This window comes from Embiotoca jacksoni, unplaced genomic scaffold (genome assembly GCF_022577435.1).
Source record: "Embiotoca jacksoni isolate LCO1_2020_lvr unplaced genomic scaffold, fEmbJac1.0.p SCAF_28, whole genome shotgun sequence".
Classification (NCBI taxonomy): domain Eukaryota; kingdom Metazoa; phylum Chordata; class Actinopteri; family Embiotocidae; genus Embiotoca; species Embiotoca jacksoni.
The window spans coordinates 1,469,426-1,492,424 of record NW_027185379.1 but is presented as its reverse complement, the minus strand read 5'-3'; the positions used below and the strand labels follow the sequence as shown (position 1 = coordinate 1,492,424).

At 42.3% G+C, this 22,999-nt stretch overlaps 2 protein-coding genes across 2 annotated transcripts; one reads left to right on the top strand and one right to left on the bottom strand.

The window, feature by feature from the left end:
- The first annotated feature begins 662 nt into the window (after positions 1–662).
- On the top strand, positions 663–10,598 carry hnrnpul1 (heterogeneous nuclear ribonucleoprotein U-like 1). The gene is made up of 16 exons (XM_069161122.1): positions 663–729; positions 1,207–1,481; positions 1,844–2,173; positions 2,761–2,977; positions 3,108–3,181; positions 3,678–3,817; positions 4,215–4,314; positions 4,440–4,552; positions 4,654–4,920; positions 5,283–5,405; positions 5,504–5,632; positions 7,462–7,630; positions 8,423–8,686; positions 8,819–8,967; positions 9,089–9,337; positions 9,663–10,598. Exons 2-16 carry the CDS (start codon positions 1,256–1,258, stop codon positions 9,777–9,779), a joined length of 2,667 nt encoding a protein of 888 aa, XP_069017223.1. The 5' UTR covers positions 663–729; positions 1,207–1,255; the 3' UTR covers positions 9,780–10,598.
- On the bottom strand, positions 10,135–22,811 carry rasgrp4 (RAS guanyl releasing protein 4). Its single transcript, XM_069161124.1, has 17 exons — positions 22,363–22,811; positions 17,362–17,537; positions 16,132–16,243; positions 15,848–15,910; positions 15,612–15,743; positions 15,343–15,484; positions 15,041–15,214; positions 14,770–14,886; positions 13,878–14,153; positions 13,682–13,762; positions 13,318–13,422; positions 13,074–13,183; positions 12,809–12,959; positions 12,686–12,722; positions 12,211–12,327; positions 11,909–12,111; positions 10,135–11,728 (listed from the first exon to the last, which is right to left on the bottom strand). Exons 1-17 carry the CDS (start codon positions 22,431–22,433, stop codon positions 11,618–11,620), a joined length of 2,178 nt encoding a protein of 725 aa, XP_069017225.1. The 5' UTR covers positions 22,434–22,811; the 3' UTR covers positions 10,135–11,617.
- Positions 22,812–22,999: the final 188 nt, after the last annotated feature.

The following is a 22,999-nucleotide window of genomic DNA, read 5'->3' as shown; positions in this document are numbered from 1 at the left end:
TTATCTTGTATTTTGCCCCTAACCCTGAAATTGATACCATAAAAAGGATCCTTTTTATTAGTTTATTCCATTTACTAATTTATCTATTAACATTATATTATATTTTATAGCCATCTATTGACAAACAGCTGGTGTCATGGTAATAGCTTTTCAAAAACTTCAAAAAAAAAAAATCTGTTTCTGTCTATCCCAGAATCAAGTACTTTTGAGGGTGTATAATATATAACAATAGCGACAGAAAATATTATATATTATATAATAATATATAATATATTAATAACCTATATTCTATTTGACGACAGTTGCGGAAGCCGTGTTTAACACGGCTCTCTTGCTATAAACTTTGAGTAGGCCTGATTTTCTGTTTACAATAAAACTACATTACCCAGCATGCACTCAATGTAAACACCACGTCCCACTCTGGATTGTTCCAAGTGCGTAACGGGTAAAAATGCTAAGTTTTTAAGTTAAAAGACAGATTCCCCCCCCCCCTCCTCATATTTAGAGGTGAAAACAGTACTTAGCAGTAAAAAAACAACATGTCCAGTAGACACAGTCACTAAGTAAAATCTTAGTAGAAGGAGCAGATAATAAACCCGCGCATTTATAGTGGACTGGTCCAATTAACTTCCTGTTTTGTGTTTCGGTTTTACTCTGTGACGCCAGGGGGCAGTAGCGAGTCTCTCAATCCTCTACCACGACGTACCCGCGCAACTCGCGTGAAAGGAGGTAGGCCTCAACCTTATTTTTGATCACATTTGGCTTCTTCACTACATATTAATCGCGGGACTTGCACGCAAAAATCAAGAGTATCGCGTCCAGCTTTGCACATATTGTGAGTTCAGGATCCTTCCGCTCGCATCGGTTGTCGGGGACGTTGGCTAACGTTGGCTAACGCTAGGCTAAAAAAAAAAAAAAAAACCAGGATACGAACCCTAGCCACCGTAACAAAACAGTTCAGCAATAGTTTTTGTTTTGCAAACAGCTCTTCTAGATATTTCACAAACTCAGGGTGACGTGGTTTAGACCCAGAGGTGAGATTGTGCAGCATCTCTCCGGCGCTGCTAGCTTAGCCAAACGGTCCACGGTTTAGACGCATTGCCGCGCAACAGATACCGATTTGAAAAAGTTGGATGATCATTTGTTTGTCTGTAGTTGACCCCTTTTTCTTTTTCTTTTTTTCTCTTTTGTTGTTGTTGTTGTCAGCACACACGCTAAACAAACAACAAAACAAAACTAAACAATAAGAAGCACCATGAGCGTTGACGTGAAGAAGCTGAAAGTCAACGAACTGAAGGAGGAGCTGCAGCGCCGCGGCCTGGAGACCAGAGGCCTGAAGGCGGACCTGGTGGAGAGGCTCAAAGCCGCTCTGGAGTCCGAAACCGACGCCGATGCTTCGGAGCAAGGGCAGCAGATAGACGACGACTTCAGCCAGGACTACCGAGAAAACGAAGAAGGAGACGAGGCAATAGAGCGAGAAGGTAAAGCGCTGTTTCTCCAGAAATGTCAGACGGGATTCAACTTACCGAGACCGGTTGGTTGTCCTCAGACCTAAACGTTTTATAAGCTTCATGAAATGAATGGGTTTGTTTTTGCCATTCATACAAAGTCTACTTGAAAATGTCCTCCAGTGGTTTTGCGCATATTTGCCCCTTTTTTTTTTTTTTTTAATGTGTTTAATTCAAGGAAATCAAAGCACATTTTGCAGGTGATGAAGAAAAAAGGACGAGAAAGTTTAGATTTTTTTTTTTTTACACATATTCCCCGAGAGAGTTTGTGTTTTATTGTCGTTACAAGCTCGAATGAGAAATACGGGTTTAGAAGTTTGCTTTTTCATGTGCAGAAGCAGCTGGGGACTGTGGTGATGATGAGGGTGATGAAGACGAGGCCGCCGAAGATGAGGCCGTCGAAGACGAGGCCGCCGAAGACGAGGCCGTCGAAGACGAGGCTGCCGAAGACGATGCCGCCGAAGAGGAAGATGAGGCTAGAGATTCAGGTGGTTACTATGAGGAAGAGGAGGCAGAAAACGAGCCTTACGGAAGTCGGCCAACTCCAGACCTGGGTCGCAGCACGCCTGACTTCACCGCAGATGTGGATATACCAAAATCCGACATGATGTCCGTGGAGGAGACGAAGCCTGTGATGAAGGTGGAGAAGGTTGAGAACAAATCAGGTAACTTTCTGCATTTTTTTTTTTTTAACTAAACATGCTGTATGGACATTTAAAAAAGAAAAAAAAAATGATTATCTTATGTCACTATAGACTCTTGACAGCTTTGCAAGAAAAATAGTTGATGATTTGATGTTGGGTTACTTCAGGAGGTTTTTGCCAGAGTCATGAAAAAATAAATGAAGTTGAGAGGAGACAAATTGCAGAGAAAACTAAGTTTGACTCGTGATCATTACTGACACACATTTTGCTAACTCGAGGATACCTCAATGACTCAGTAGTACCGTCACGTCACAGACCACGTTGTGGTTGATATTTAGTTTGGTCTGCTCTGGTGCTGCCCATTTCTCTTAAGTTAAGATGAGTCAAAAACAGTACAGGTTCCTCACAGTAAAGTGTATTAGCAACTTTGCAGACGCCTTTTTAGAAATTTGGACGAATCCAACCATACCAGTACAGTAAAAATGTGAAATTTTCTAACTGCAGTCAAATGTAGTTCTTCAAAGATACATTTTAAAGATCCTGCAGATGGTCGGTTGTACTCTGCTTATTGGTGTTTACGGTTATTATTTGTTCGCGAATCATTTTAGAAGTGAAAATAGAAGTGAAAGTGGAAAATGACCCGGAGTCTGCTGGAGATGGAGAGCCAGATGTTGAAGAGACGGAACAGCAGCGTGAGCAAGAAGACGCCGCAGACCAAGCTGAGCAAGTCAAAGCCGAATCTGACAAAGGTGGAAACTACAGCCGCAAGAGACCGTACGAGGAGAGCCGGGGCTACGGCTACTATGAGCACCGTGAGGAAAAGAGGTAAACTGATTGTTGTATTTGTTTATTTGTTTATTACCAACAGTAGATTAAGTGAAACGTACAGCTGCGAACTGGTCAATGAAAGTGTCTGAAAAGGCTGCTGACTTCACACTCGGCTGATTTTGTACAGGTCCCGAACACCACAGCCTCCTGCCGAAGACGAAGAGGAGAACATAGATGACACTCTTGTCACAATTGATACATGTAAGTAAGAGAATAAAACGCATCTCCGCCAATTAAAGAGAACTTGTGAGAAATGTCGTGAGAGCTGGAAGCCTTCTTGCTGTGAGCTGGCTGGTTTTTATCTCAAGTCGTTGTCCACCATCTGTGTTTCAGTGGGTTCAGTTCCAAAATGTTCAGCTTAGTTATAATGTTACATAGATTACAGAACATTACAGAAGTATTTCCATGGACACACACACACACACACACACACACACACACACACAGTCAGTTAGTCAGTTGTTGACCGTGTCAGCTGACTACCACATTTTGAATTTATGCAAACTCTGGATCTCCAATGATAGTAAGCGCTGTGTTTATCAGAAGAAGAGAAGTGGACCTCCATCTCAGAAGCTGCTTAACACCACCTACTGATAAAGCATGAGATGTTTTCTCCCAAATGTGTTGGTACACTTTAATAATGTGTTCCAACATCATATTAATACAAAATATATATTTTTTTTGTGCCTCTTTTCAGACAACTGTGATTTGCACTTCAAAGTGTCCCGCGATCGCTACAGCGGTTACCCACTGACCATCGAGGGCTTTGCTTACCTGTGGGCAGGAGCACGAGCGTCGCACGGCGTCACTCAGGGCCGCGTGTGTTACGAGATGAAGGTAATACACAAGAGCGACAACCGGACAGATGTTTGCATCACACTAGATGGCGCTAGCGACGCGTGTTGTAGGTTCACCTGTTGTGTTTACGTGGTATAATGGTCGCTCATACATGAGACTTTATGTATTCATTATTCTTGAACGGATCAATTAGAAACTTTGCTTGACTCTCTTTATACTCTTTGATTGGGAATTTTAGATGAAAACACAATGATGTGAAAACATTTTTACATATTTAAATTTTACATAATCTGGAAATACTGCATCTTCAAGTGGGATGATTTGCTCCTTCTTACCCCACTAAATGTTTCCTGAAGATCCTTTCTCTGCTTGCCTTTGACCTTTTTTTATTATTATTATTATTCTTCATACATTTTTTTTTACTTCCATTCTTCAGATCAATGAAGAGATTCCCGTGAAGCACCTGCCCAGCAGTGAGCCGGACCCCCACGTGGTCCGGATCGGATGGTCCCTCAACCACTGCAGCACGCAGCTCGGTGAGACGAGCAACTTTTGCAACAAACAAGATCACGTTTTGGCACGAATAGAACTTTTGAACCGAAGGAACTGTGGTCTTAAATCAACAGCGACAGCAATTTTATTTTATTCTGTTGCGTTTCAGGTGAGGAGCCCTTCTCCTTTGGATACGGAGGGACAGGAAAGAAATCCTCAGACTGCAAGTTTGCAGATTTTGGTGAGAAGTTTGGTGAAAATGACGTCATCGGCTGTTACATTGTAAGTAATCACAATGTTACTTTAGCATTATACAAGAATATTTTGCAGTTTACTACGTAAAACTCATGATCATTTTTTCTTTCTGATGACTATGATTTTAGGACTTTGACAGTGGCGACGAGGTGGAAATGGGTTATTCTAAGAACGGAGTGCAATTGGGTGTTGCTTTCCGGACCACCAAGGAGGCGTTGGCGGGCCGTGCCCTGTTCCCTCATGTCCTGGTGAAGAATTGCGCCGTTGAGTTCAACTTTGGACAGAAGCAGGAGCCTTACTTCCCCCCACCAGAGGGATACACCTACATCCACAATCTCGGCATGGAGGACAAGATCAGAGGCACTAAGGGACCTGCCAGCAAATCTGAATGCGAGGTAGGGCCGTGCTGAAGTTGTCGAACAGAGTGTGACTTTTCTTTTTACCTACAAAATTCTTTTTTTTTTTTTAAATTTTTTTTATTGGAAAAGAAAGTTTAGTAAAGTAGCTATAAATAATATTTTCCCATTTTTATTTTTACCCAATACTATTGATAACGGATGTAATTGGAAGTTTTTTTTACTAAACCTAAAGAATAAATGTTCATTTGAATACATCCTAAAAAAAAACCTGTTCGTAATAATCCATTTAAATTAATTTAAAGAGATGAAATACATTTTAGATTATATCCAGTTTTGATCAATTTAATGAGGGAAAATTGACACACCATTAACCCAGCTTATTTGTTCACTTGTTTCAGATTTTGATGATGGTTGGCCTCCCCGCCTGCGGAAAGACCACTTGGGCCATAAAGCATGCCGAGACTAACCCTGAGATGAAGTACAACATCCTGGGCACAAACGCCATCATGGACAAGATGAAGGTTGGTTTTCGCCACCGTCCTAAACAAACAAACAAACAAACAAACACACACAAAATGTACATGTACATCATTTTGTAATCGGTCTATTTGTTGTGCAGGTGATGGGTCTGCGTCGCCAGAAGAACTACTCCGGCCGCTGGGATGTTCTGATACAGCAGGCCACCCAGTGTCTGAACAGACTGATCGAGATCGCCGCCCGCAAGAGACGAAACTACATCCTGGATCAGGTATTGCCCCTCCACCTGCATTCTGCTTATACTCACCACAGTCAGTCAATGTGCTCTGATGATCACTCTCTCTCTAATGGACTATTTATTTATCTTTCAGGGGGTCTCTGTGTATTATAGAGTAGAAGAAGCATTGAACACCCTCTTGTCATTTGCTTGTCATGCATTGTAAAAGAAAATGATTAATGGCTCTCTTAAGTGACAGAATGTTCTCATCCCTCAGTATATCTGCGCTTGCTATTTCTTGTCATAATACAGTATTGTTTTGTCTTGTGAATTTCAACAATGTACAAGTAAACCATGACTATGTAAAGATGTTGAGAAACAAGTAAGCTCTGACTGGTGAGTAAGAAAAACACCTTCTGTTGCTAATTTAATAAGACAGAGTTGATGGCTTTTTAAAAGCTATTTTTAAGTGAGATACATGGAACTTTTGAGTGTGTTTTTTAATAAATTTATCTCGAAGGTAAGTAATGACTAACAGCCTTTAGATTTTCAGATCCTTGTGCTCAGCAAATATGTAAAAAGGTAGGTGGGTCTAATGGTGGACTTTTGCTTTTCCGTGGACACTGTGAGTATGTGCAGGTAGGTTATATCTGTCTGTTGTTGTCTGGAATGGGACTAGAGTTCGTTTGAAGAGGAGGTAAGTCGAGGTAAGTGTGGGGACCCCATCAGAAAGTTGTTTCTTTAAGTAGCACGCTCTTTTGAATGGTAAGTTTATGAGAGAAGAGAGTTTAATGCAAATCGAGCGCAAGTACACGTCGGAGGTACGGTGGTCGCTGTGCAGATGTCAATAATGGATGTGATGAATTGGATTATATCGATTTTTATTTCACTGCTAATGTTGGTATATGTTTAAGATCGTCAAGGAAAGTTACTTTTAAAAGCTAAAAGTTTTGCTCCTCAGCATCAGCTACTAAATTAGTGGAAATGTTGTTTTGTTAGATATTAATCTGACGTGGAACTGTAGTACAGCTTTTACGGAAATGCTAAAAGGATGAGCCTGGTCGTGTTGATTGTTTCGTGTAGAAACCACTGCCTACTGTCAAGTGAGCAGGCAGATCGATCGATTGACGGTGTCTGTTTAATGTTGAGTATTTCTTTGATGCCGACTTTATTCTGAATTTTTTGGGATGTAACCTGTAAATTAGACTAATTAAGGGTTTATTATGACATTCTTTAAATCATTGTACAGATACTGTAGTTTGCATTTTATGTAATCTAAAGGCGGGAAGAATACAACATATAGAATATTTATATTTTTGCTATTTCACCATGTAGGAAAGAACCAGAATTAAGTCTTAAGTTGTAACTCGGCATTCGGTGCAAAGAAGGTTTTGATTTAGGTTCAAAATAAATGTTCACACTCTTTACAATGAGCCGTTGCTCTTACAAGAATCCAGTAATTATGTTTTTTTTTTTAAACATATTTACAAACGGCACATTGTCACCGCATTAAGAAATAATGGAGTAAATGATTACAAATCGGTTTGAATATTCTGCTGTCATTATTGATTGATGTGAACCTGGTTCAGTTTTGTTGAGGAACTGAGTAAACGGACAGAACAGTCAGTTTAAATAGTTGTGGGGTCCCTCTCTTCGTAGCTAACATTCGTCAGCAGTCGGCGGGTACCTGGATGATCAGACTCTTGAGGTAAGTCTGTGGAGTGACGAGAGGCCACAAGTACCTGAGTAAAAACGTAGACTGATATCCGAGCCAAACCTCTCTCACTTCATTATTGCAGGGTTCCAGCTTCCTTCCAGTGGAAAGCCATTACAAGTAAACAATAACAAACAAGCTTCTACTTCTTTCTTGTCACCATTGCTAGACAAATGTATATGGATCAGCAAGGAGACGAAAAATGCGTCCTTTTGAAGGTTTTCAACGCAAGGCTATTGTAATTTGTCCCACGGACGAGGATTTAAAAGAACGAACATTAAAGCAAACCAATGAGCAGGGGAAGGATGTGCCCGATCATGCTGTTTTAGAAATGAAAGGTAGGAATGCTGTGGAAACAACAAATAAATCACCAGATCTACTTTTTACTTTTTCTATGTGTTGTCTCTAAAATCAAACTTGGAAGATGCCCCTCCCCTCCCCCACTTCCCCCCCATCATAGCCTTTGGCCAGATATCAGAGCTGGACATTTTTTAAACAGTCCACATGAATTTGATTCTTATTTTCCCCCCTCTGTCACTTACCATTCAGCTTACTTCTGGTGCACTGCAAACTGAGACTTCGGCCTTGCTGACGTCATGTAACAGTAGATCTTGTATTGACTAACTGGCTTCCCCGAAAAGGATGTTTCCAAATGGCGCAACTTGCAAGCAGTCACATGCCCAAGTTGTTGGAAGTTAATTTTTTAACACCATTACATCAGCTGTCCTTGGTTTGCAGTGCTGTTTCCTCTTCTCACCAAACTTTTAGTTGTCCTTTTTGTCCCCCACCTCTACTGAAGTCTCCTCCCTCTCCTATGTCTGCTTAAACAAATGTTTCCTCCATGTTCCCCCTGGAGGTGATGTTTGTTCCCTTTACCCTGCCATCTGCTTTCATTATCTGCTCTTATGTTTCTCTGATTTAAACTGCCTCTGTATCGTACTAACTATTTTTCCGTTTTGTCTCCCGGTGGTGTGGCTGCTCTGGTCTTCACTACAACCCCCCCCCCCCCCCCCCCTCTTTTTCTCTCTGCCTCTCCATCCGTCTCTTGCTGGATGGCCTGGCTGTCTCTTCTCCTCCTCCTCCTCCTCCTCCTCCTCCTCCTCCTGTGGTCGCCTCAATCACTCTCCAAGCCAACTTTACTCTCCCTGAGGCTTGCGACTTCCTGGAGGCGGTGACGTTCGCTGAGCTGCAGCGTGACGACGCTGAAAAGCTGCTGAAGCAGTACAATGAGGACGGCCGCAAGGCCGGCCCACCCCCCGAGAAACGCTTCGACAACAGGCAGGTCGGGTTCCGTGGGCGCGGTGGCAGTAGCTTCCAGCGGTATGACAACCGCGATGGGGCCCGTGGTGGCTATCAGAGCCGCAGTGGAGACGGAGGCAGCGGATACAGAGGAGGTAAGACACGTCTCGTGTATGATACGATAACTTCAAAAGACGGGATGACGGTTTAACAGCTTTACCGGTTCATAAAGCTCTTCACATGCTTTTGTAATGTTTTTTTTTTTTTTTTTTTTTCTTTCCCCGCAGGCTACAATCGTGGCAGCTATAACCAGAACCGGTGGGGCAACAGCTACCGCGACGGCGCCTCTGATACACGTAGCGGATACAACCGCAACCAGCAATCAGGGGGAAGCTACAATCGCCCAGCCCCTTACAACAAGGGAGGATACAGCCAGGTACTTAACACAACTTTTTTTATGTGTGGATATTTAAGAAATGCTAAAAATGGGTAAAAAATAAATAAATAAAAATCAACTTGAATTGAAATTAAATCAATGTATTCTCTCTTACCACCAGGGCTACAGCCAGACCTACAGTCCAGGGTACAACCAGGGCAGCTACAACCAGAATTACTACAGCAGCTACAGTCAGTACCCCGGATACAGCCAGAGCTACAGCCAGACACCTACCACTGGACAGACGTACAACCACCACCAGCAACAGACGCAGACACAGACGCAGCAGCAGCAACCACAACAGCAGCAACAGCAGCAGCAACAGCAGCAGCAGCAACAACAACAGAGCTACAACCAGCAATATCAGCAGGTAGGGGAAGAGCAATGAAACCACTTCAATACCCTGCCTTTACATACGTTTGGATATTTTATATTATTCTGCATCTCTGTTAATCCTGCGTGCTCAGGTGTGTTTTGAAAGATGTTTTTGCTAAACTATGGCTGAATACAGAAAACATTTGTGAGTAGCACGTTCAGCTGTCAGGTGACTGCTGGGTCACAGGACAGATGAAACATTAAACGAATACAGGAGCAAAACACAAAACTTTGTGAAGCTTTCCTCTAAAGTCTTCAGGAGTTCAACGTAAACACGCTCTTTAACTGCTGCACCCGCTGTCTGTTTTTCCCCTCCCCAGTATGCTCAGCAGTGGCAGCAGTACTACCAGAACCAGAACCAGTGGAACCAGTATTACAGCCAGTACGGCGGCTACCCTGGACAGGGCAGCCAAGGCTCCTCTTCTGGTGCCCAGTAGCTTCGCCTTGCATCTGTACCTGCATCCACCCGTGTCCTGAACACCTCTGACCTCTGCAGCAAGTTGATTTTGTACAGTCCCACATTAAGTCTCCAACCATAACATTCTCTATCTGGTTTAACACAGTAGCCTTCATTCCTCACCAGTGTACACATCAATTGTATGCAGTTTGATGTCTTTTCATTATTTTTACTGAAGTAAGTCTTACTCTTAAGCATTGAGCGTGAGGTGGTAGATGATAGCTATCAAGACATTTATTGAATGTTATTGATTATGCATTGATTGTGGACATCTGTTGAACTTTCTTCCTACAGATCGAGGGGGGTAATTGTATATTTCTTGGATGCATAGTGTGAAAAAATAAAAAAACGACAGGAAAAGTGCAGCAAACCCTGAAAAATTTTGCTTGCTTTGAGAAGCTTAAAGAACAAAATGCATGCGTTTTACCTTCATGACCCTTTTTTTTCTGTCTTGCTCTTTACCTTTCAGTTTGTGAGTGAGCACATTTTATTTTTCTGCAATAGAATTCAAGCATTATGGAGCATTTTTTTTTATTTTATAGATGTTGATAATGTAGTATTTAAGTGTTAAGCCAGTCTTTGATTGAAAAGAGTATTTTGCCACTCTTAAGTAGTTGTCTGTGCATTTTTTTTTTTTTTTTTTTTTTTTCCATCCCTTTGTGATTGCTGTTCATTGAGTCAAGTAGTTTAAGCCTGTTCTCTCAAACCCAATTTTTTCTACCTGAAAATGAAAATCTGATTTTGACCAGTCACTCAAGCTGTCTTCTTGTCTTTATACAATAAACGCAGTTGTATACGCCTTTAGATGTTCAAAGGATTCATTTTTTTCTGCCAGTGAGTGAAGTCAAACAAAACACAATGCGTTATGATTTAACATCGCTGGTGTATTTTTCTCATTTTTCAACAAAAATTAAAATTATGGACAGAGGACAAAACAGATGCATTTAGCTAAACCTTGTGTATTTGTTCCAGTGCAGTCCCGCTGAACCTTGAATGAACTTTTGAGAAGTTTAGTAATTTTGTCAGGGCAGGAAATAAACAGGAGAAAATAACAAACTGGGGGATGTAATTCAAATGAACAGTTTTGTGTGTGTGGTTAATATTTTCTGGAAATCTGAGGAACTAACGGATACAGATGCCATAGTAGGCAAGATGGTTATTCACATGCAAAAATCCATTAAATCCAGTGTAGCCATTTAGAAAACAGGCTTTTAGCCATGTGCACAAATGATCTGCCGCCATCAGGCCTAATAAACCCGGAGATACAAAAGGAAAAGGTGGCTCGGTATTGGAAAAGCGACATCTACTGTTGGACGTGGGACAAGTTGTCTCGGTCCGAAACTAAATAAATAGCAATTCCACATTTTTTGCCGGGCTTCATTTTCCAAATCCATGAGTTGTCATATAGCTGCCATAGTTGAAATCAACCAGTTTTGTTGCGGTTAGTGTTAATTTCCTACCCTGTCTTTATAATGTGTATGCACTGTATAAACAGGAACCGTTGTGTCTGTAGGTTTTCATCGATGACCTTATGGATTGAGGTTGTGTAGACTCGTAGCACCTGTTGCAAAAACAAAAATGTGGTGCCCATAAGCTCCAGAAGGAAACTCAGCATTTTGAAGCCTAATAGACAAACCAATAAACCGGATACAGATAAAATTAAAAACATACTTTAAACACAAAGGAGTCCATTTATAATTGCTGGTATTTTCAAGTGAAGGGCCGGTAAATCTCATCAGTTCGACACCAGTCAGACACGGCTTTGTCAGAAACGTGGTGCTGTGTGTACGCTTTGTCCATGAGGGGAAATGTGAGCGCTCAGTCCGGCTCCCTGCTTTTGTCTGTGTACAGATGCAGCTCCTCCATCTTCTCCTGCAAGAAGGAAACAGGCATGGAGCAACCGCGGCTTCTATGTGGCAGAGTGTTGACCTGGAAAACCAAAGAAACAACATTTAGCACCAAAAAATATTCTTCTTAAGCTGTTTTAGTTCAGTTTTTCTCACTTTATAAGTATGATAGTCCTCACCTAACACGTAAATATACAAGTAAATCAGCACCCCCCTCCCCCTCCTTTATGATCACATTGCAGGGAGTCACGTCCTCGCTCACCTTTCTTTCTGGAGACGCATGTACGAGTGAGTTGAGGTGGTTTCCCCTTTTGTCCCTTTTCTCAGGCGTCCACACTCCCGGGTCGGTCTGAGTGGAGCAGTCCGACAGCACCGAGTCACCGCTGTTGTTCTTCCACCCCGAAGTGCCCTTGTTTTGTTCTGTGTCGTTGCTCAGGGGGAAAACAAAGGTCTCCTCCTCTGAACCTGGCGAGGAACACAAAGCATCGGTGTCGTGAGTTCGAGGTTCATTTTACAGGCAGATAGTTGTGTATGTGTGTGTGTGTGTGTGTGACGGAGACTCACTTCCTCTGGTTCGTGTGTCGGGGGTGCACGGGCAGGACCCGGTTGTGTTTTTATGTTTCTTTAAGCACTCCATTCCCACCAGATCTCTGCAGTGTCTGTGACAGTTTATCCCACAGTCTGGAGGACAGAGGGCAGGTTGAGACTTTTAACAGAAGCATTATAGCTTTTACAGGTTAGTTTAGGTCAAATCACAAAAGATCTATGGATTATCCAGAGTAACGGCGGCATCGTTTCTGAAACAACACACTGCTTTTGAGTCTCTATATATCTAATTTTGCAATGTATAGACACCACAAATCAGATTACTGTTATCTCCAAGAAATTTTGCAAAGCTTGAACCAAAAATGATTAGCAAAGAGGAAGCAGCAGGATGTTGGAAAGATAATTAATGGGCCTTCTATTTTTTTTTTTACTCTATTTACTCTACTTGGATTAACTGTGATCTAGAGGGTCATCTTAGTCTTCATGAGCTTACCTTTACAGTGGTATCCCTTTTTGATGACTCCCCGCAGCTGCAGGAGGGCATACATGACATGTCATATTACAGTTGGATTGACCATTTGCATAAAACCAAAAACACAAAACAACTGGTACTCACAGAGCCTCCACACGTGACACAGTAGGTCGGCAGTTTGTATGTGGTTTCACGGAAGTTATGTACGTCATTGAAGTTGTAGCCCAGCTTGGCACATACAGACATTCCCCTCATGAAGTAAGAGGTGATGTCTTCACGGCTGATCTGTCCCTCCCTGGGCACGACATTTTCCAAAGTGCAAAAAAAATAAAATAAAATTGAGAGTAAGTCGAGGTTTTCATAATCCTTTTTTTTTTTTTATAAAAGCACATGTTTTCTCCTTCCTCACCTGTCGGTTTCTTGAGTACAGAAGGAAAAGGGGAAGTTGGCTGCGATTTTTTCAAACTCATCCAGTGAAATGTAGCCGTCCTGGTTCTGGTCGTAGTTTTTCATTATGGACTGCAGGGGGCAACAGAACAAGCAGATATGCGAGGTGCACTTTTGTCAGGGAACAGTGCGCTGCAGTTCTGCTTTACACGGCAGAATAATAAGGAAGTGAAAGACAGCAGGTTGTAGCGGAGTCACATACTCACATCCACCATCTGTTTGACGTGTTTAGATATTGTATCAGGGTCGAGCCTGGGCGTGACCCCGGAACCCCACTCTGCCACCACCGGCGGTTTAACTGGAGCTGCAGGCTGTGGACCGACAGATGCAGTGATGAGACACGAAGGACTGTGAGAAACAAGAGGAAAGAGCACACCCACCACATAACACACTTCCCTAACGTACAGCGCCTTGATGTGGCGGACTTTGATGTATTTCAACACTGAGAATGTGCTTTTGTTTTGAAAAACATGTCACACCTACAGAGAGTACCAAAAGTCCATATTCTTGTGAAAAGAGAACAAGACACGTGTGCGCCTGATGTGCTTCAGACAGCTCAGCTCTACTGACCTGGATCTTGGGGTTTTTGGGTTCCTTGGTGTATGAAAGTTCATAAATCTCATCCTCAGTGTAGTATAAATCTAGAGAGAGCTGAAGCATTACAAGAACATACATTAGGACGTTGTTTGTGTGTGTGTGTGTGTGTGTGTGTGTAATCTTTTTCATCTCAATTCTTAAAAACCGTCTCCTTGCCTCCGTCTCGTACCGTGAGCAGATGCAGGAGGTCTTTGTTGGCCTCGAAGGGCGGCGTGCAGCTGTGGATGGCCAGCAGGTCGTTGATGTTGCTGTACAGGTGCTGCAGCTTGCTCAGGTTGATCTTTTCCTCGTCTATGTAGTCCGGCAGGGCCTCATTCAGCGAGATCAGGTCCTTCAGGTGGACACCCAGGATGGGCACCTTGAAGCCGCTGCACTCGTTGTAAACCCGCCGGTAGTTGCTGTAGTTGCTGCGCGAGGAAAGCAGTTCTGTCATTTCACTCAGCGCCTGAAATACGATAAAGATCAAGAAAAGTGGTGATAGGATAAGAACATTTGTCCAAAACAAATGAAATGTCTTGCGCATAATTTAAAGTCAATTTCACCAAATTTCAGCTCGACATCTTTTGCCTGGTGGGTTTGAAAAAGGTTTGGATGCACAGCACGAGTTTGTAATGACCAACCAATGAGGCTACAGTAAACAACTAAACAAAGAGAATTCATAATCATATTCCTTCAAGAAGTAAGTAAAAATGTGTTGCATCCCAAAGAAAAAGAAGAAAAACACCAAATTGTTACCAAATGATTCTCTTCAAGAGTTGATGTTACAGCTCAAAACATCATTCCTCTTGTTTATATTCCAAGTTAAATTGATTTCTGGGACCTACACAGGTACCCCTGAGTCAGCTAGTTTCATAGTTAGGGCTAAAAATTCACAGAAGTAACATTTTAAACATCATTTTCTTTGTTAACATTTGCAGAAAGAAGAAGAAAAAGATGCTGAAGCCAGAAATGTCAAAGTTCAGAGAGGAGAATAATTTAAGGAAGAAAAGTTGACTCATCGTAGCCTTGTGATGTGGTCATTATCAACACTGACTCGTGGTTGTGTGTAATATTTAAAATACCTTAGTGATGTCAGGAGGCAGCAGGTTGGAAGTGTCTTTGAGGCGAGAGATTGAACTGTGACAGAGGCCTCCCGTTACTGCCATTAGAGTGTTAAAGTTTTGCAGAGCTCGAAGTTTCTGCAGAGGAAAGTGTATAGTAAATGACTGGGGAGTGAAAACATGACATCATTTTCAAAATAACAAAACCTAAACAAGTTCAGTTCTTGGCTGCCAAAAAAAAAAAAGAAGCCTCTGACAGTTTTTGTGATATTTGGTCCCTCTGCTGGTTTACCTGAGCCACGTGAATGAACTTAGTGAAGACTTGCGCTCTCTGCTGGGCTGTGTGTCTGCTGAGGATCATCAGCTGGACCCACTGGGAGACTCCATTACACATCATAACCGACCGCTCCAGAGGAGGGTTGTCCCTCACCGAGCCTCGCACCACGTAGCTGCGATAGTCCAGGAACTGGCCAATCAGACGGAAGAGGCGGAAGATCGTATTCCAAAATTTTGGTAAAAAACATTCAACAATTTCAACAACCACATAGTTTATATAGAGAAAAAGTAATTATCCTTAAAGTTCACTGAACTTACGGAAACATGACAGAAGTTCTTGAACTCGAGGTAGCTGAGATGCTCAGCCATCTCATCTGGCTCCATGTGGTCAAAGATAAGAGACACCTTCCTTTTTTTCACAGAGGGTGAAGGTGCCTGCGATATGTTCACATGAGGGCTTCTAGCAAAAGAAAGCCAAGGAGCAGAACAGAAATAGACATTTTAGTTATAAAGAAACTCTACTTTCAGAAAAACTCATCAAAGAACGATATCTTCGGGGTCTGAAGGTTAATAAAAACAAAGCTCACAAGCAGGAGGTATCAATGAGCTGTGAGTGTGTCTCCTCTCCATCTGATCGGACCAGCGCCCACAGGTCCCCCATGGTCTGTTCGAGGAGGGGGTCGGCCTCAAATACCGCCGGGAACTGGCTGATCCACCGCCTTGCCACAACGCAGAACAGAAAACATGTTTACTACTCCAGCAGGATAACACGCTCTTTCACACCGTGTTGTACAACACTCAAATACCTGTTGTCCTGACTCACCTGAGAAGGTGGCAGATCTGTGCCCGCCTGAGTCCTCTCTTGTCTGTGCCACAGTCCTTATAAGTAAGAGAAAAAGTCAAGGATCTAAACGCATAGTGCAGGCAGATATCGTAAAACAGTCTACAAAACACCAGCGGGGTTATACTCTTCAAATCTGCTTTGCAGACTAGGAGTGCCAAACAAAGCTCAACTGTTTCCTGATCTGATTAATCAACATGAACATGTGATCAGGAGAGGTGCACCAGTGGGAACAGAGTCCTGCACCGAGTGACAGTGGAGGATATAGGCTGAGAACTTTCTGGGCAAACGTCTGAGATGGCATGACCCAGCTGTGCATCATCAGGGTCATGTGGACCAACTGGGACCCTCTGGGGCTGGAGAGTTTACCCTCTGAATCTGCAAGCAAAACACAGCATTCACACAAGGAGGATTAACGTGATTAGAAAACAAAACTATGGGCCGCACCATGTTCTCAGTGGTCAAGCAAATCTTTTAAGTTCACTTCGGTGACTCCGTTATTGTTTTTTCTGTCCCACCACGGAGACACGAGCTCAGGCAGATTGGAGACGTCACACTTTCTCCAGCTGTGATTGTGTTCACCTTGTGACATATTGACGACCTGCTCCAGGTTCTGCCTTTGACCCACTTTCAACAAGTTTATCTGATTTACTTAATGTATATTGAACCTTTTCATACTACGTACGTATTTTATATACTTCTAGACAACTCAATGTGTATGTGACCAAATCAAAACATTACGTTAACATCAGTTAAAACCAGCTTTGGATCCTGCAGTGACTCTCTATTTAATATAAAGGGCAAAAATGTAACACATTTCATTTGTAGTGCTCTTAATACATTTAAGTATATCATACTTGGTATTACTTTAGGAATGTTTACATCATATTTTAAAGGGTCAGTACAAAACAAAATGACCACTCAGGAGCATCTTTTATCTTTGTTACTCACTGTAGAATTTTTTTTTAACCCTTTCCTAGACAATAACATAAATTGTATACTTTTTATATATATAATTATATTTTTTTTGCACAGGTGTGTTTCTGATTTTTCTGATTTTTCCAGTCATTGAGCACCAAAAAAGAAATTCAATTCACCTCCATTGCTGTGGTGGAGGCAGGACTTTCACCTCTCAAAACCGCTACAAATTAAAAAATACACTATATATGTGTGTGCTAGATCCCACTGATGGTATCCAGGCACATTTTTTGTGATCTGGATGAACTGGAGTGAGTGAGCCCACTGAAAGAGAGACAAGAGTTGTATAGTTTAACATTGATTGGCTGGCTGGCTTCTGCAGCCCAACAGAACAAAGCTTGATTGTATGAGACTGCTCTTTGTCTCTCTCCCTCCCTCCCTCCCTGTCAGTCTCTCTCACCCTGCATGCACCCCTCTCTTTCCCTCATCCCCCAATTATGTAACCTTGTTCTGATCAACAGTAAAGACACATGACACATTTTGTGAACCCGTGCGGATATGTAGGAATAGAGACTGACCAAAGCAGTTCAGGCAGCGCTGTATGAGCTCATCCAGGCTGGCAGCACTGGCACTGGGAGCAGATGTGGGGCTCTGCAGGGCCCGGCTGATGTCCTGCGGACTGGGACATGTATTCCTCCTCCGTTGGACCAGCTTCCTGCTCTTCAGCACACCAGGACTCTCCCCATTTGGCTTCCTGATGAAAAGAAAGCGAGACAGAGAGAGATAGAGAGAGACACACAGACAGAGAGGGAGCATAAGTAGTCTAGAAATAAGTAGAGCAAAGTGTGGTGAGATAGTTCAGGTCAGCATCTGAGGAAACGCAGCTCCCCACATCTGATAAGCTCTGCTGCAGCTCTGCAGCTGTGTAACCCATCGTGCTAGCTGCAAACAAATACACAGCGTTGAGTGTTTCACCCTCTGAAGCTGCCAAAAAGACAAATGATGACAGACATTTTTCATTATTTGTCAACTAGGTTAAAGATTTTGGGAGCTGCTCATACCGACATTTAGTCGTCTCACAGGATTAGATGCTGTAGACCCACACATGTACTGTACTACTTGTTTTGCGCTGTTAGAAACGTTTAATTGAAGAGTTTTGATTGGGATTTATTCTTCACAAGAGCTAACATTGATTCCTCTGTGAAACATTGACCCCATACCATTCCTGTTCCTGTTTTAATCTCCTTCAAATGCCACTGCAGGTGTTCAATCATAATGACCACTGTAACACCTAGCAACTGAGTGGTTCATTAAGTAGTTTCATGCTATGAATAGAAAGCAAAAGCTTAACCTGAAAATATAGGCTAATAAAGTACAGAATTATATCACGTTTGGATGCCGTCAGTGTAACAACACATCAGTCATCTCCAGCAAGCCATTGCAATTCTTCCTTTCTTTTCTTCTTGTCAAATACTGGATAGATTTCCCGAATCAAGATTTGAAAACAATCAATCTGAGAAGGTAAGATCGCTCCTCGTGTGAACTCCACTCACCTTGTTTACAACCAGAGAGCAGTTTCTACTTTGTTTTAGATATCTCAATCAAGTCCATTGCTTCCTTTGGCTTTCAATGCTAGTTTAAAAAAAAAAAAGGAGAACTAAAAAGAATGATGCAAGCTGGTTTTTGTAATAGTGTATAGACCACACCTGTGGTCACACACTACAGTGAAGTTGGAGTTATGTTCCCTGATCTTGACCAATGTAGATCAGGGAGCTACACTTCTCTGGTTTTAGTGTAAATTTACTATTTAGTTACTTTTTAAAGGATTTTAGAACACAAAAAGAGAGTTTCATGATTATATTTATGCTTCCTCTTCAGGGGCTCAGTTGAGCAATTTCTGACTATATTTCACAATAACCAGTAACTGATTCTTCTTATACTTTTGCATCTTTTAGTTTTGCTAAAGAGTTGAAGGAAAGGGTTTGATCCACAGTCCCTCTGCTAATTGATCCAGTAAAAGATACCGTTCAGTGTTGTGCTTGAGTGTATTTGTGCACAATGAGCAAGATAGTCGGTTTCTGTACTGCAGCTAATGTGATGAAATTACCAGGAAACACTGTGAGTTCAGAGAACTGTTGACAAGTTCCCTGAATGACCAGACCTACATCCCCTTCTCTTAACCTGTGAATGTGAGTATGTCTCATTTCCCCAGCCCACTCAAATTCTCAACACAGACACACGTATGTATTGCAGAACTAAGCATAGGCTGCCACCCTCCAGTCTTTGCCTTATGTACAATACAAGAGAGGACACTTATGGATGCACAATTTCCTGCAGGCATACGGGGTGACATTCACCGATCTATTTATACCACAAGCTGCCTGTACGTGCTGTTCCATCCACTTATCACACCGCACATTTCCCAGTCATGCCTGGATTCAGAAGATGGGGGGGATGTCAGTAATGACCCCATCTCTCTCTGCATCCTGGTAGTCCAGCTCCAGGTGACTGAAACCTGCTGAGCAACAAAACCCTGCCTCTCCTCCTCATCCTCCTCCACCTCTCCGGCTCATTACACCGTCTGGCGAGTGACTTCAAAACACTAACACTCAACAGCACAACATGTACTGCAAGGATAGACAAGCCCCTCAACTCATGCAGACCACGATGAGAGAAGACAAACAAGGGCTCAATCAATGTGTCTGTTCATTTGATCTGTTCCTCAGCCTCAAATAATCGATATTGTCCCGGGGAGGCCTTTATATGTCTTCTAAGGGTTTGCGGTGTCCTTGCTTAAAGATTAATCTATTACACGAGATGTTTGTTATTTGCTGTACAGACTTTAAAGCCCTCTGAGACACGTTTGTAATTTGCTATTTTGGGCCATGTAAATAACACTGACTTGACTTTTCTGTTAGTTAAAAATCTTAACTAACCTCTTGTACACCATCTTCCAAAGCATTTCAGAAAACAATAAACAATGTTGAAATAGCCTCTTTTTTTTTAATCACATTTCATAACTGCTTGACAGGGTTTTTAGAGTTCAGCTAATAAATATGAAATTGAACTCTCTTTGAACTCTTTTTTTGTCCTCCAGGAGGGACTTTAAGTTTAAACTGTATATAATTTGATAATCCTGACCCAAGTGGGACAATGGCCAACTGGAAAGGCTGGCATCTTACCCATAAGGTCACAGGGCTAATCTACATAGCTCCCCTTGGACAATTTATGAAAGGTCTTGAACTTATTTTCATCATTTGTCAATAAATTGTGAAAATGCCTATCATATTTCCACAGAGTCCAAAGTGAAGTCTTTTGTGTGACCAACTGTTTATAATGATAAAGAAGCTCAATCAGATGATGAGTATGATTTTTGCTTGTTGAATAACTTTTCCATTTCTTTCTTTTTTATCAACTCCTGTAAAATGTATACACAAAATAGCTCCATGTATATTATATGTAAGTTTTTTGTATTTTACAATGTAAAAAAAAACGTAAACTAACTAGGTAAATGAACTGAAATGATAGCAGTAACTTATATGATTATTCAGCATTGTATATCAAGTCAATTAATTTTCTGATTCACGGTTTTCCTATCTCGGTGCCCTTTACAGCTTGTCACCTTTCTCTCCAACTCTCCACTTGCCGTCAAAGCCGTTACACATATGATGAGATGCGGTTGCAACAACAAATAGAAAAGCTGCTGGGGGAAACGTTGTTGATGTCATGATGTCTGTCAGGGAATTTCCCGCCGAGTGCCGAGCAGGTAACACAGTAAAGCAGTCAAAGATCTCTTTTCTGTGTAATGAACCTGACGACCCAAAGAGAGAGTGGTGTGTAAGTAGAGTGAGCGTGTAGTGGACTCTCATGCAAATCTGAACACAATTGGAGTTACTGTTTGACCATTTGCATTCACCTTTTCCTTGGAGTCAGACAACTTGTGAAATGTTGACCTTTTTCAAGGGAACAAACTTTACGGTGGTAAAAAAAAAAAAAAAAAAAAACTAAGCCGTCACTTTTTTTTCTTCTATCTTGATGAACTCGGATCTGGGTCCATCACATCACTGATTCTGTTTTAGGAAGACCTTCCACACCTCCTTTTCCTCACCAACTCCTCCTTCGCCCGCTTTTTTCCTCTTCCTTCATCTTTATTCTATTCAGGCCATTCAGGAAACAGCTTCCCCTTTTTTTTCTGTGGAAATCCCCCTCTCACTCCCTTTCCCATCCCTGTCAAGACTCCTGGCTACAGATCCAGTTCCCCTCCTCCCCTTTCTCCCTCTCTTGCTCTCACACTGGCGTGGGGGGAGGGTGGGGGGGGGGATATGCAAATTCCTCTCTTTCTTCCCTTAATTGATTAATTGAGCCCCAGGCCCTTTGAAGACCTTGTTTGTCTGCTGCGCTTTTTCCCTCAGTCTCTCCCCTCTCACAACCTGCGTGCTTGTTCCCTCTGCATCGAGGGGATGCATCTCCAGCAAAGAGCTATTCATCACTTTGGTCCACCATAAAACCACTGTACCAACCGTTATAGGTGGTGTCAGAAGAAATTGCATCAAATATCCACAAAGCTTGAAAGCTGTTTTTGAGGTAGAAGTACAAAGTGCTCGGCATGAGTCAGACAGTGAAATCATACCTGTACTCTCCCTCTTTTAAAAACTACATTAATAATTCAGATTTAAACTATTTCCTAATTCTAAACTAATTCGGTTTGTGTTGATAAAGTTTGTCATCTTTGCCTTTGCTGCTGACGGTATATTTTTGGATATATTTTCACTTCCACAAAGATTTGAATGTTTCAAACTGTCTTTGTTATTTTTTAGTCACCTTATCGTGTCCTTATGTATTAATTCTAGGTAACTTTTCTACTGAAGGGGAAGCACAGTGGCTACTTCAATCGGCCCTCCTTAAACTTAGCTTAATAAAGCTTAATAAACACCTCTGACTACTTTCACATTCAACACAAAACCCTTTCATTCAATCTGACAAGACCTGAAGCCATACAAAAAAGTACCAGTGAAAGCACAGGCAGCTAAACATGAAGTTTCTTAGCAGTATCTAAGGTCAAATGCAAATCACAACTTTACCAAACTGACATGAAAATGTGTTTTACAGAGAAGTAGAAAACATTTTCACAGAAAGGTGAACAGGCAGCACTCAGCAGGCACGCACAACTGTTGAATGTCATGGCTCGCTTGTGTGCAGTACACACAAATCACTTGAGAAGTTGATATGCTCCACTGATATGCCAGTCAAAGACATTAGCTGCTGCCTCCCTACAAACACAAACCCTATGACTGCATACTGTCTAGATTGAAATCAATGGCAGAAATAACGCTCACTAGAAGATATAACCAAATTTCCTTGCTTCTTTTCGAAGTGTCAAGAGCCTTTGCACAAACCACACTGCATTTCAGCTATAACCTCAAGCTTCACACATCACTGCTGCACACAAAACACTTGCTGCTGACGCATAATCAGACTTACACTTGTTCAGAAACTGAGCTGCAAGTGGGTGTGGAAGCCCCAAACGCTCAGTTTTAACGCACTCTCTTCTTTTCTTTTTTGTCTTTTTCTTGAATTACCTTTTGGTCTTGTTCATTGCAGAGTTCTTCTCCTCAGCAACACCTCCTCCACTGGCAATCCGCATGGGCATCTGAGCATATCCCTACAGCTCCATGGTTGACCCTGCTCCTCCTCCTCCTTCTCCTCCTCTGTGTCCTCTGTGTGTTTATGTGCCCAGGACCGCAGCAGCGGGCACAGGTCGGAGAGCCGCTGGGGGGTGAGGGTGGCTCACCTGCCAGTCATCCACGGCACTCTAAACTACTCTGTGCGTCGGTAGAGCTACCTCTCCCTCTGCTGTCTGAAGACACCTATCAGCCACAAATCAGCAACAGAGCAGACTTCATGCTCCCATTTCCTGCAACAAAGCAGACATGTGAACAAAAAATGCTCCAGACGAGCCTCAAAGTAGAGTGCAAGAGCTGGCAAAAGTTATTCACTTGTCCCTTCAACATAAACAAGTCAGCATCTTAAATGGAGGAACTGGCTCTGATAGATAGGGGAACTCACATCAGTTTCTGTGTGTGTGTGTGTGTGTGTGTGTGTGTGTGTGTGTGTGTGTGTGTGTGTGTGTGTGTGTGTGTGTGTGTGTGTGTGTGTGAGTGTGCGTGCAAGGGGGAGGGGAGAGAAGAGACAGAAAGAGAGAGAGAGAAAATAGTG

What these genes read in the sequence shown, in the direction of transcription:
- hnrnpul1 (XM_069161122.1), top strand. Translation starts at nt 1,256, where the DNA reads ATGAGCGTTGACGTGAAGAAGCTGAAAGTCAACGAACTGAAGGAGGAG. An exon ending in GAAGGTTGAGAACAAATCAG is followed by an intron (nt 2,174 to 2,760) that starts GTAACTTTCTGC and finishes GAATCATTTTAG; the next exon opens with AAGTGAAAATAGAAGTGAAA. An exon ending in ACGTCATCGGCTGTTACATT is followed by an intron (nt 4,553 to 4,653) that starts GTAAGTAATCAC and finishes CTATGATTTTAG; the next exon opens with GACTTTGACAGTGGCGACGA.
- rasgrp4 (XM_069161124.1), bottom strand. Translation starts at nt 22,433, where the DNA reads ATGCCCATGCGGATTGCCAGTGGAGGAGGTGTTGCTGAGGAGAAGAAC. An exon ending in GCAATGAACAAGACCAAAAG is followed by an intron (nt 17,538 to 22,362) that starts GTAATTCAAGAA and finishes TCTTTTCATCAG; the next exon opens with GAAGCCAAATGGGGAGAGTC. An exon ending in TGTACTCAAGAAACCGACAG is followed by an intron (nt 12,960 to 13,073) that starts GTGAGGAAGGAG and finishes TGTCGTGCCCAG; the next exon opens with GGAGGGACAGATCAGCCGTG.